Source organism: Camelus ferus, chromosome 15 (assembly GCF_009834535.1).
Source record: "Camelus ferus isolate YT-003-E chromosome 15, BCGSAC_Cfer_1.0, whole genome shotgun sequence".
Taxonomy (NCBI): Eukaryota; Metazoa; Chordata; class Mammalia; order Artiodactyla; family Camelidae; genus Camelus; species Camelus ferus.
Window position 1 is genome coordinate 39,759,535 of NC_045710.1, and position 13,396 is coordinate 39,772,930.

The 13,396-nt window shown below is 34.2% G+C and overlaps 1 protein-coding gene across 4 annotated transcripts in view; it reads right to left on the reverse strand.

Moving 5' to 3' along the window:
• The window catches only part of RTN4 (reticulon 4), a 72,083-nt gene that overhangs the window by 45,428 nt on the left and 13,259 nt on the right, over positions 1-13,396 (reverse strand). Inside the window, exons 2-3 of one of the 4 annotated variants that reach the window (XM_032497558.1) lie at positions 4,263-4,319; positions 1,155-3,566 (exon numbers count right to left, since the gene is read on the reverse strand). The exons of 1 other annotated variant lie outside the window; for it this stretch is intronic. In XM_032497558.1, coding sequence (XP_032353449.1) covers positions 1,155-3,566; positions 4,263-4,319 — 2,469 coding nt within the window. The remainder of the gene's footprint in view (positions 1-1,154; positions 3,567-4,262; positions 4,320-13,396) is intronic. 2 more of the 4 variants (XM_032497559.1, XM_032497560.1) reach the window with 2 other exon arrangements.

The window sequence follows — 13,396 nt, forward strand, 5'->3', positions numbered from 1 at the left end:
TGATTATGTTGACCAATTCTTCTACCTTTAAATCTTCCTCTTCCCTCTGATCTCCCTAATTAATGTCTGTGACTTTTAATTACTATCTCTGAGCCCATAGTAAATATACACACAGCCAAGGTCTCTCTCAAGAGCTTCATATGTACAATATCCATCATTCTTGGATATCTCTTGGTACCTTAATAGCAACATTTTCAAAACTGATTTTTGTCCCATTAAGCCCATGTTATTTTGTTATGTTCCCTAACTCAGTTTCTCATACTGCCATCCATGTATTTGAACACACAAGGAACCCAGATTTCCTGGTTAGTAAGCTTTAACTCCACCACTTATCTTGCATGTCTGATTCCAATCAAAAACTAAGTACTGTCTCCTTGTTCATCCCACTGTCTCAATTTTCATCAACTCCTCTTAGACTATAGAAACAAACTCTAAACTGGTCTCTATGCCACTAGTACTACCTATCTTCAGTACATAGATATATTCAGTAAACACACAGTAACCACTACATATTTTTTTATAGAAAGCACATCTAAATTAGAATGCTAAATAAAAAACACATGTATAATTCACTTTACATAAATCAGGTATGTGGGAAATGTAGAGTCAAAAGAAAAATGAGAAATCAGTACTTTTTAAAAGAATTCATAATAGCATATCTCAATTTACACTTAACGAAATGTCTACTACTCAATATGCTTATCTTTATATCTATTACTGGAAGTTACTGCAGTATATTGAAATAGAAATATGTTACAGAAACCTTTCATTAAAAATTTAAAATAAAGGAATTTCTGGGAAACAATAAATACATCTGACAATATTCTGTTTTAATACCTCTTGCTCTTCATGCTATCAGGAAACACTGAAGAGAACAGACATTGAAGCCAATTCTAACAAAAATTTTTTTCTAGTTCCATGGTACAATATAAAAATGACCAATGAATAATTATGTGGAAAAGTTAAGAGCAAGGATGAGTGATGAGTGCAAGAGTACAAAAAGCACTGAAACGTTTAACTGAGGCAGTGAAAAATTCTTATCAATGTGATATATATTAGACATTAGAAATGCAATATATTACATAAAATGTAATGGAATGTTCTATAAGTCAAAAGGTGGTAAGAAAACACAAAATAATGTATGGATTGATTACCTGAAGTTTTACTGAGCTCTGCTGAAAATATAGCAGATGGCAATCTGTTCTCTTTCTCTATATCAGAAGGAAGTTTTTTCTCAGCTCCTTTCACAAGAACTTTGGGTTTAACTATACTGCCTATTTCTGTTTGAGCAGCCAAAGGAGAAACATCTGGAGGCAGTAAGGGCACCTTTGAACTATCGGCCCTATCTTTGGAGAAATCATCTGGAACATGACCTTTATCTTCATCTTTAGGTTGTACATTCTTGAAAGGTAGGTCATGGGGTAATTCTGAGCAAGGCAGTAACACAGCTTCATCTTGGACATTAGCAATTTCACTTTTGTGGGATACATCTAGGTCAGTGTATTCCCTGGCTAATGTAGGAGAAGAATCTGCTTTAGAACTGTCAAATGTAGGGAACTCATCTATAATCTCAATTGGAGATGAATCTGAAAATGTTTCACTATCTCTTATTTTTGCTTCCTTAGTAATGAATAAGCCATCATTTGAATAAACTGCAGTACTGAGCTCCTCCATCTGCAAAGGAATTTTCTCCTTTTGGGTCAATGTTGAAACTTCATCAGGTGGTAAGGTATCTTTTGTGGTATCTAAACTGGGCTGAAATGATTCCAAATATGGCTTTCCCCCTTCAGGTGATGGCGAAGTACTGAGTTTTCCCTTGTTTTCATGTTCTATTATCATTGACTGGGATGAACTTTCAGTGAGGTTTTCCTTCACAAGTATTACAGCTTCATCTTGTTTTTGTGAAACTTCAGGTATTGAATCATCACTAAATAAGTCAACTGGTTCAGAATCAGGTGAAGAATCTTCAACTAGCTCAGAATGATCAGGCACCGGCTGTGCAACTTTTGCTATTTCTGAATAACTAGAGAAATCTGGAGTTGGTTCAGTAGAGAGCTTTGTTTCTTTAATTAAATCACATGCAATAGATATATAAGGAGCTTCTGTTTCTTGAACAGCTACACTAATACTTTCAGGCTCTTTAATTTCTTCCTTTATTCCTGGTGCTTTTTGTAGTGATACACTCACAGCCTCTTCATATGGTGGGGGATTTTCAGGCTCAAGTTTTATGCTTTCATAATTAACTGAAGGAGGAGCTTCTAATGGTGATGAACTGGGCTGCACTGCAGAAGCACCAGCACCAGGCACTATAGAATTTAATGGTGCTTCCATAACAATGTCAGGCAAAACTGGCGAAGGAGTAGCTTCAGATTCTTCAAAGGACGGGCATAGTTGTGCTACAGGGTAAAGTGACTCCTGCATAGCTTCTGAAGTTTGAACTAAGTCCATTTTTGTTTCAAAGGCAATTTTTGTACCTGTAGCTTCATTCAATTCACTTTCACATGCTTCCTGTACTAAATCTGGGGTTAGACCTTCAGGCATGTTTGCCACTACTTCCTCAGTCACCTTTGATAAATTATCTGTTGTAACATAATCTGTCTTACACTCCTGTGTTGCCGCCAGGAAAGGGTCTGATGTTTTGGTGCTAGCATTCTTCTCTGTTACAATTTGGGCCTTTTTTTCTTCTATTTTCTTTTCATCTGTCTTATTTTCTGAAGTAGGATCTTCCAACAAAGGAAGAATGTTTGTTGAAATGTTTTCAGTTGTTGCTGGGGTAAAGGGAGCGCATGTGATATATGCTCCTGAACCATCTTTTATAGCTTCTGGTGTACTGGGAAAGGAAGTATCGTCATTACTGCTTTCACTATCTTTTTCATGATTTGTTTGTTCAAGGCTATCTGAAAAACGTTTCTTATCCATTTTACTTTCCAATTTGCTCTCTATATTACCTCCAACAGCCAACATATCACTGTCTTGCTTATAAGTATCTTTTACTTCCCATACTTGCTCAAATGGTTTGAAGTCTGCATATTCCTCCCTCAAAGGAGCTTCTGCTGCAATTCCTTTTTCATTAAAACTGTCCTTTGTTTTTTCTGGAGACATAACTCTGTCTTCTTTAACTGATTTGGTAAGGACTACAGGTAACTCCTGCTGACTATGAAGGATTTTATTACTAACTAAGTCCTCTTCCTCATCTTTATTCTTCATCATTATTTCTTCCCTAGGATATGCTACGATTATGGCAGATTCTGCTTTTGGGGAGCCACTAAGTGATGATCCCATTTCTGAGTATTCCAATTCTGAAAACTCGGTTAAATTTCTGTCTACAAATAGTTTTTTTGCCTTCTCAGAGAATTCTTTAGAAGCTTCATCTGAAATTTCTTGACGCGTTCCTTCAGTAGGTAGTACTGCTGGTAAATTACCAAGGTATTCATGTTCTTTGAAAGAAGCAGCTGAGAGAGACAGAGAAGGAAGAGAAGCAGCAGTTTCAAGCAGGACAGATGGAAAATCCTCTTGACCAGTGGAAACAGTGTTACCTGGCTGCTCCTTCAAATCCATAATTTTTTCTGTGACCATGGACAAAAAGGAAAGTTAGAGAATGCCAGTGTTCTCAGAGGTAATCCAAGTTTTATGACAGATTCAAAATAGTGTTAGTAAAGACTTACTGTTAACTAAAATTAAATGCTAATTAACATTTAGTTAATAAATAATCATCAAGTAGACTGAATCGTTACTGAAAAAAATTAAAACTATTGTCAATAAAACATGTGCAAGACTACAGAAGCAATTATATGCCATGCAAAGACATCAAGTCTTTGAGGAAAACCTCACGTACAATTAAATGAGAAAAATTACTTTTAACTAGTTTGAGAGGAAGAAACAAGGAATTGAGAAGAGAGTTTGGTTGACAGTATAGGAAAGAAAGGGTCCTGGATAATTAAATGCCATAGACTGGCATTCATTTCTATGAGAGCCTGACAACTATAAGCAAGTGAACTACATTTGGTGACAATGACCAGTCAATATGTAAACATAAATCAAGGGTCTAAGAATTCCTTACAATTTCCAATTATTAATTGGGTTTCTACCCATTTCTCTCTTGGTCATAGCATATAAAATGCAAATTTCAACTTTGTCGGTAGATAAACATTCTTGGAACCATGCTGATTTTAGTATATTCAAAATACTAGGCACAGAGTTAACATAACTAAAAAGTTAAAGTTAGAATACACAGAGGATAAAGGCTAGCAGGAAGAACTTGCCTGCAGAGGAGTGTATCACAGGCTCAGATGCAGCAGGAAGAGCAAAAAGTGTCTCATCTGAAAAACAAATAGAATATAACCTCAGGAGAAATAAAGACAGAGTTGAAAGGAGACTAAAGATAAGAGGAGCAAGCAAGGGGTTCAGTTTGTAATGAGTTAAAACAAAACTTTACCTACAGAGAAAAAGCCAAGACAGAAAAGAAAAAGTAGTACCATTAGTAGCATCATTAATCCAGATTAAATTATATATATTATAAAGCTGATTAAATGATATCTATAGAACCTAACATTTTTCAAAAGGCAATGTGTTTATGTTAAAGAAACTTCATAAGCCAAACTGGTTTTAAGATACTAAATTTCATTTATCATACTGCATCCAAAGCTTTTACTCACATTTTCAGAGAGGTAAATTATCTTACCATTATCAAGCCAAAAATTTAAAAGATGCATTTGAATAAAATTAATAACTACTCTTGCTTAATCTTTTTTTACTGGCATTATTCAATTCAGAAAACACTTTCAGAATTCACAAATATTCTCTACTTGTTATTCTAAGTGATTTACATGCAAGAACTCATTTTACTCCTTTCAACCCTTTGTTGTTAAGTGTTATTGTTAACAGCCTCCATTTAACAGATTAAAAAAAAAAAAAGTGACAGAGAAGTTAAGTAGCTCACTCAGTAAGTAGTGAGACTCAGGCAATTCAACTCCAGAGCCCACTTTCTTAACCCCATATGTTATACGCTATAAATTGAATACTTGTGTTCCCCCAAATTCATTATGTTGAAGCCCTAAGATCCAATGTGCTGTATTTGGAAATGGGGCCTTCAGAGATAATTAGGAATACATGAGGTCATGAAGGTGGAGCAACGGTCACATGGAAAGGTCATATGAGCACACAGTGAGAAGGCAGCCACCTATAAGCCAAGAAGAGGCCTCAGAATGAAACCTAACTTGCCTACACTTTGATCTTGGACTTCCTAGCCTTTATAACTGTAAGAAATAAAATTTATGTTACTTAAGCCACTTAGTGTATGGTATTTGGGTAAGGCAGCCCAAGCCAACTAATACTCTGTATATTGATATATTAACCTTGCACGATGCCATTTTATACCTGCAGTTGGGATAGCTTCAGCTAAAGATCTGTGGTTTACACTAAAGAAAGGCCTCTAGCAAAAGACATTTTGAAATAGCCTGAGTGATGACAGGAGGTATTCCTTTAGTATAGACGACCTAACAAATCTGAACACTTCTATCTGGAAGAACAAGCTAGACAAGGCTGATCAATAGAAAAAAAATCAGAGATGTGACTATCATGAACACAGACTTGCCTTCCAAGGGCATTCCTCCTGTTGAATAGGTGAGTTAAATTCACAATGTCACATAAACTTTAGACAAATTCATACTAGGCATGATGTCATATCTAAAGGATTCTTAGATGAGGTGGTAAAGGGAAATCCATTTAAGAGTCTCCTGTAACCTAGAACAATAGGTTGGACGGGCCACTCATCTAAACCAGTAAGACATGCTGCCTTATGAGATTTTATAAAATGTACATATATGTAGATACACTTATATATCATAAAAGTTACCAAATCCTAAGGCTAAAACACCTAAAAACCCTTTATTTCTTGTTTTGAAAAAAAACTGACTTTGTTCTTCCTTTTTCTGTTAAAAAAAAAAAAACAAACAAAACCCTGACTTGACTTTCACAACTGAATAAACTATTTTATAATCAGAGATCCTATATTAAGTAAAAAGTATAACATTCTGAATTACTGAGATATGTTATATATACTTATAATACTAGGCTTACTAGAAAGATAAACAAGTCCCCCTTTCTATGATCTACTCATAACGCCAAATTCTAACTACTGAATGAAATTAAAACCTTAGTCATCAATCTCATTTGTGCTGTCTGAACAGAGCACCAGAAGAAATAAATAGTAAGGATTTAATTATATGTACAGTAAGTAAAAACATAATGGTATGTTTTTTAAAAACTTACCAAGTTTTCACTAAAAAATAGGCAAAAGGGAAGCCAGAGATCTCCTATTAAGTCTTTCCTCTACAGCCATCAAATTAATACTGCTAAAAGGATAATTTTATATATTTTCTTGCTTGAAAACATTTAAAAGCTCCTGGTTATACATTGAGTTATACCAAAAACAGTCAGATATGAGGCCCTGCACAATATAGCCCCAATTTACCTGTCTAAACTTATCTCAACAGCTCCTTACATGTCATCTATGCTAACCAAACTTCTTCCTAACCAAACCCATGCTTCCCCCTCCTTCATATCTGAATGTTGACACCCAGTGAAGTTCAAATTCACCATATTCAGCCTCACTAATTTTCTTTAAAACTTATTTTAAGTCCTTACCTTATTTTTGTTAATTTCCCACCACATTTCCAGTTACCTAAGCTCAGAAAATGAACTTATCCAAGGTCACATAGCTTAAGTTAATGACAAAGCTAGAAAATTATAATTTAACTTTGTCACTATAATCAGATATACAATTATTTGCTTATTACCCTCAGTAAAATGAATAGAATCACTGAACTACCTATAATGACAGTATGAAAAATGCACACCATTCACAAAACAAAAACATTTTCCAAATGATCTATTTTCTCAAATTGGCCCTAATGCTAGGTTCTTTTCCTTACCTAAACCTAAAACTACAATATAAGTTTAGACTGTTTCAGGGCTACATATTTTGAATGCTAATTACTTCCATCACGTAAGAATCAGTTTCAAAATTATTCACTAAAGAGATTTCTTTTATTTTTTTAAAGTAAATCATTATTTTAAAAAGTAAAAATGGCATCAGTTTTAAGTTTATTACTGCTCAATTCAAAAAACACGTATGCTATCACAATCTCATCAATGTCCACACATTCTTATACTGAGTATTTTCCTTGAAATTGTTCACTTTAAAATTTATTAATCAAAAGTATAATTGGTCAGTAAAATCATACCTAATTTAAAGAACAAGGAAAATAAACTACATTTAATATCAAATAGAAGAACTGTGCTCTTAGCTAGAAAAGTAATTTTATCAGGCTAACCCAACATAACTGTAAAAGCGGGCAAAATGTATGAAGCAACCATCCTGAGACATTGCACCACAGGCAGTACAAGGGTGTGATTCCTGAGAAGAGGGAGGCACACCAGAGGCTTTCTGTCTGGAGGCACTTTCTGTTTACAGCACATGGAAGAGGGGCCCAAGAATACTTCACTCTTGCTGAGCTAAGGAGGCTGTCCGGAATTTGTAGGGCAGGGTGACATACAAAGGAAAGTTTCAGAGAAAAAGAAGCTCCAGAAATCTGGATAGAGGTTCCCTTTAAAACTTTGGCTGAATACTATGCTGCACATATGCAGCCCGAGGCTTACTAAGACCCAGCAGGCAAATCTATGATAGAATTGTGAATTGAATGGGTATTCTGGAGGTCAGACTGTGCTGGAAGACCTGACCTGAAAGTTTTGTATGTTTGACAGAATTCGCCAGTGAACCCATCTGTTCTTGGACTTTTGTTTGCAGGGAGGTTTTTTTCTTTTATTGCTGATTCTATTTCACTTCTAGTGATTGGTCTGTTCAAATGATCCATTTCTTGATTCAGTTCTGGTGGACTGTATGTTTCTAGAAACTTGTCCATTTCTGCTAAGTTGTCCAATTTATTATCATATAGTTGTTCATAGTATTCTCTTAAGATTTTTTGTATTTCTGTAGTGTTGGTTGCAATCTCTCCATTTCATTTCTTATTTTGTTTATTTGTGCACTCTCTCTTTTCTTCTTGGTGAGCCTGGCCAAAGGTTTGTCAATTTTGTTTATTACTCTTTCAAAAAACCAGCTCTTGGTTTCATTGTTTTTTTTTTTTTTTAATTTCTTACTTATTTCCTCCCTGATCTTTATTATTTCTTTCCTTCTGCTGACTTTAGGATTTGCTTGTTCTTCTTTTTCTAATTCTTTTAGGTGGTAGGTTAGGTTGTGTATGGGGAATTCTATCAAACATACAAAGAAGAGCTCATATCAATCCTTCTCAAACTCTTCCAAAAGACTGAAGAGGAGGGAATACTTCCAAACTCATTCTATGAAGCCACAATCACCCTAATACCAAAGCCAAACAAAGACACTACCAAAAAAGAAAGCTATAGGCCAATATCATTGATGAAGATAGATGCAAAAATCCTCAACAAAATATTAGCAAATAGAATCCAACAACACATAAAAAAGATCATACATGATCAAGTTTGGTTCATCCCAGGGACACAAGGATGGTTCAACATACACAAATCAATGTGATACACCACATCAACAAGAGAAACAACAAAAAACACATGATCATCTCAATAAATGCAGAAAAAGCATTTGATAAAATTCAACACCCATTTATGATAAAAACTCTTACCAAAATGCGTAGGGAGGGAACATATCTAAACATACTAAAACTTTTTATGACAGACCTACAGCCAATACTCAACAGTGAAAAACTGAAAGCCTTTCTGCTAAAATCTGGAACAAGACAAGGATGCCCACTCTCACCACTTCTATTCAGTATATACTGGAAGTCACAGCCATAGCAATTAGACAAGAAAAAGAAATAAAAGGGATCCAAATTAGAAGAGGTAAAATTGTCATATGCAGATGACATGATACTATATATAGAAAACCCTAATGGTTCCACACAAAAACTATTAGAACTAATAAAAGAATTCAAGATTAACATACAGAAATCAGTGGCATTTCTTTATGTTAACAATTAAATATAAGAAAGGAAAAGTAAAGAAACAATCCCTTTTAAAATTGCATTCAAAAAAAAAAAAAAACTTAGGAATAAATCTGACCAAGAAAGTGAAAGACTTATGTGGAGAACTACAAAGCACTGACTAAGGAAATTAAAGATGACTTAAAGAAATGGAAAGGTATCCCATGTTCTTGAATTGGAAGAATTAATATTGTTAAAATGACCATACTATCCAAAGCAAACTACAGATTTAATGCAATCCCTATCAAACTACCCAGGACATTTTTCACAGAATTAAAATAGCCCTAAAATTTACATAGAATCACAGAAGTCCCAGAATTGCCAAAGCATTACTGATGAAAAAGAATGAAGCTGGAGGAATGATCCTCCCTGGTTTCAAACAATACTACAGAGCTACAGTAATCAAAATAGCATAGTATTGGAACAAAAACAGACATATGGATTAACGTAACAGAACAGAGAGCCCAGAAATAAACCCACAAACTTTTGGTCAATTAATCTTTGACAAAGGAGGCAAGAACATACAATGGAGTAAAGACAGTCTCTTCAGCAAATGGTGTTGGGAAAACTGTACAGCTGCATGTAAATCAATAAAGTTAGAACACTCCTCACACTACACACAAAAATAAACTCAAAATAGCTTAAAGATTTAAACATAAGACACTATAAACCTCTTAGAAGAAAACATAGGCAATACATTATCTGACATAAATCGCAGCAATGTTCTCCTAGGACAATCTACCCAAGCAATAGAAATAAAAGCAAAATAAACAAATGGGACTTAATTAAACTTACAAGTTTTTGCACAGCAAAGGAAACCATAAGCAAAACAAAAAGACAACCTACGGAATGGGAAAAAAATTTGCAAAAGATGAGACTGATGAGGGCTTAATTTCCAGAATAAATAGCTCACACAACTTAATAAGAAGAAGACAAACAACCCAATCCAAAAATGGGCAGAAGACCTAAACAGGCAATTCTCCAATAAGGCATACAAATGGCCAATAGGCACATGAAAAAATGCTCAGTATCACTAATTACCAGAGAAATGCAAATCAAAACTATAATGAAGTATCACCTCACACCAGTCAGAATGGCCATCATTCAAAAGTCCAAACGATAAATGCTAGAGAGGGTGTAGAGAAAAGGGAACCCTCCTACACTACTGTTGGGAATGTAATTTGCTGCAGCCATTATGGGAAACAGTATGGAGATTCCTCAAAAGACTAAAAATAGACTTACCCTATGATCCAGAAATCCCACTCCTGGGCATATATCCAGAGGGAACCTTAATTCAAAAAGACACATGTACCCCATGTTCATAGCAGTACTGTTTACAATAGCCAAGACATGGAAACAACCTAAATGTCCATCGACAGATGACTGGATAAAGAAGCTGTGGTATATTTATATGATGGAATACTACTCAGCCATAAAAAATAAAATGTCATTTGCAGCAACATGGATGGACATGGAGAATGTCATTCAAAATGAAGTAAGCCAGAAGGAGAAAGAAAAATACCATGATATCACTTATATGTGGATTGAAAAAAAAAAAAAAGACAGACAAACTTATTTACAAAACAGAAACAGACTCACAGACATAGAGAACAAACTTATGGTTACTAGCCAGGGAAGGGGTTAGGAAAGGATAAATTGGGAGTTTGAGATTTGCAGATACTTTTATACATATATATATTAACAAGTTTATACTTTACAGCACAGGGAATTATATTCAATATCTTGTAGTACCTATAATGAAAAAGAATATGAAAATGAATATATGTATGTTCCTATATGACTGAAGCATTGTGCTGTACACCAGAAATTGACACAACATTGTGAACTGACTATAATTCAATAAAAATATATAAAATAATAATAATAGTAAGAAAAATAAAAGTTTTGGCCAGCCAGAGCGGAGACCTCATGAACACCCCAAGCATAAAAATGAGATTCCAGAAAAGGCACACATTAAGAGTGGGACTGCTATATACATACAGTAAGGGATACTTTGGCCAAGAGTCAGTAAAGTGTGGTTCATGGGCCAAAGTTGTACCAGAAGAAGTCATGTCCATTCATGTGATGTATTGTCTATGGCTACTTTTACATTATAAAGGCAAAGATGAGTAGTTAAGACAGAACCTGTATGATCCACAAGCCTAAAATATTTACTTCTCAGCCCTTAAAAAAAAAAAAAGTCAGCCAGTAACTGCTCTATACCCACCCTAACTTTAAAATCAAGACTTGAAAAGATCAAGATGATTTGCCAGCAAATCAATTGCCTGCCAGAACAAAACTACCACCACATCCATGACAACCAGTACCAAGCAAAAAATTACTGGACATGAAAAGCAGCAAGAAAATGAGCATAAATAAGAAAAAATAGCCAATATAAACAAAGAGTATAAATGTTAAATTAGTGAATATTAAAATGTAAATTAAAATAGCTTTAAAACGTCCCTAAGTATGTCAGTAAAAAACAGACAATGAGTGAATAGAAAATCTTGTAGAGAAACATGGACTAGAAAAAAAACCAAATGGAAATGCCATAACTGAAAATTACATTAATCAAAAGAAAAATTCACTAGATGAGTTTAAAAGCAAACTGGACAGTGGAGAAGAAAAGATTAATGAACCTGAAGAAAGAGCAAGAGAAACTATCCAAACTGAAGCATAGTAAGAAAAAGAAAAAAAGAAAAGGGAAAAAAAAAGAGCTGGAGGAAAAAAAATGAAGACTCAATGGCCTATGAGACAATCAATCAGTTAAAGTATACACATAACTGGAGTCCCCCAAAAAGACAATAATGGCTGAAGAAAGGAAAATTTTAAGATATAATGGCTTAAAATTTGACAATTGTGATAGAAAATACCAATCCATAGATACAAGAAGCTCAATGAACCCCAAGTAGGATAAACAAAAACCCACAAAGATGTACTTTGTAGAGATCAAATTGTTGAAAACCAAACACAGAAAAATCTTAAAACAGAGGAAAAAGTCAGGTGAACAACAAAAAGAATGACCCGACCTATCACTGGAAACAATGCAATCCAAAGAATACTTTAAAATGATAAAAAAAAATAAAATAAAAAAAAAAAAACAACTGAAAACGTAGAATTGCATCCAGTCAACCCTCATAATTCAGATTTCTTAATTTGCCAATTGGCCTACTCACTAAATTACCCCAAAATCAGTACTTATAGCAGTGGACACATGCAGAGCAGCCAAGCACTCCAGTCCCCAACATACATTCTCAGGTGAAGTCAATTAAGGCAACCCTATACCTTCTTATTTTGGCTCTCAGACTGTAAACAAGTTTTCTTTTAGCAGTCCATTTAATGCCTTGCTGTTTGGATTTTTATGCTTTTTGTTTGTGATTCTGGTATGACCCCTAAGCACAGTGCTTAAGTGCTGTCTAATGTTCTTCACCACAAGAAGGCTGTAAAGTACCTAACAGAGGAAACGTGTGAGTGTGTGTTAGATACGGTTCATTCAGACCTGAGTTACAGCACTGTTGCGCCTGGCCTTGAGTTCAATGTTAAAGAGTCAACAATCTATATTAATGTATTTCTTTAAATAGAAACACACCTAAAACAAAGTTATATACTGATCAGTAACAAAAATGCTATGAGTAGAGGTTCACAGGAACCTAACCCTGTTATTTCCCCTAGAGACGATTCAGTATCTGCTAATTCAGTGTTTTCCATGACTTTATAGAACTAGTAACTACCACAAATAACAGTTGACTGTATTCATCAAAAATATCCTTCAAAAATAAAGACAAATTATATTATCAGATAAACAAAAGATAAAAACAAAAACTGTAATTATCACCAAGACTTGTACAACAAGAAATGTTAAATGAAGTTCTTCATGATGAAGGGAAAGGAAATCAGATAGAAACCTGACTTTCATGAAGGAATGAATAAAGGTAGAAATGGTAAATATATGAGTAGATACAAAATATTCAAATTCCCTAATTTCTTTAAAGAAATAGTAAATACATGAGTAGACAAAGTATTCTCATTTCTTAATTTCTTTCAAGAATAATTGACTTTTGAAGCTTAATTACAATATACAGTAATATACATAAAAGCAAAATGTATGACAAAAGCATAAAGTTTTGAGGAATATATAGCACAAAAAAAAAAAAAAGCAGATGGGACAAAGAGAAAACAAAGACTAAAATAAAATGACTCATATTAATAATTACACTGAATGTAGTAAAGTTCCCCAATTAAAAGGCAGAGGTTTTTAGACTGGATAAAAACTCTACTATGTGTCACTTACAGGATACACACTTCAAATATAAAAATACAGGTAGGTTAAAAGTAAAAGAATGTAAAAGGGTGTATCATTCAAG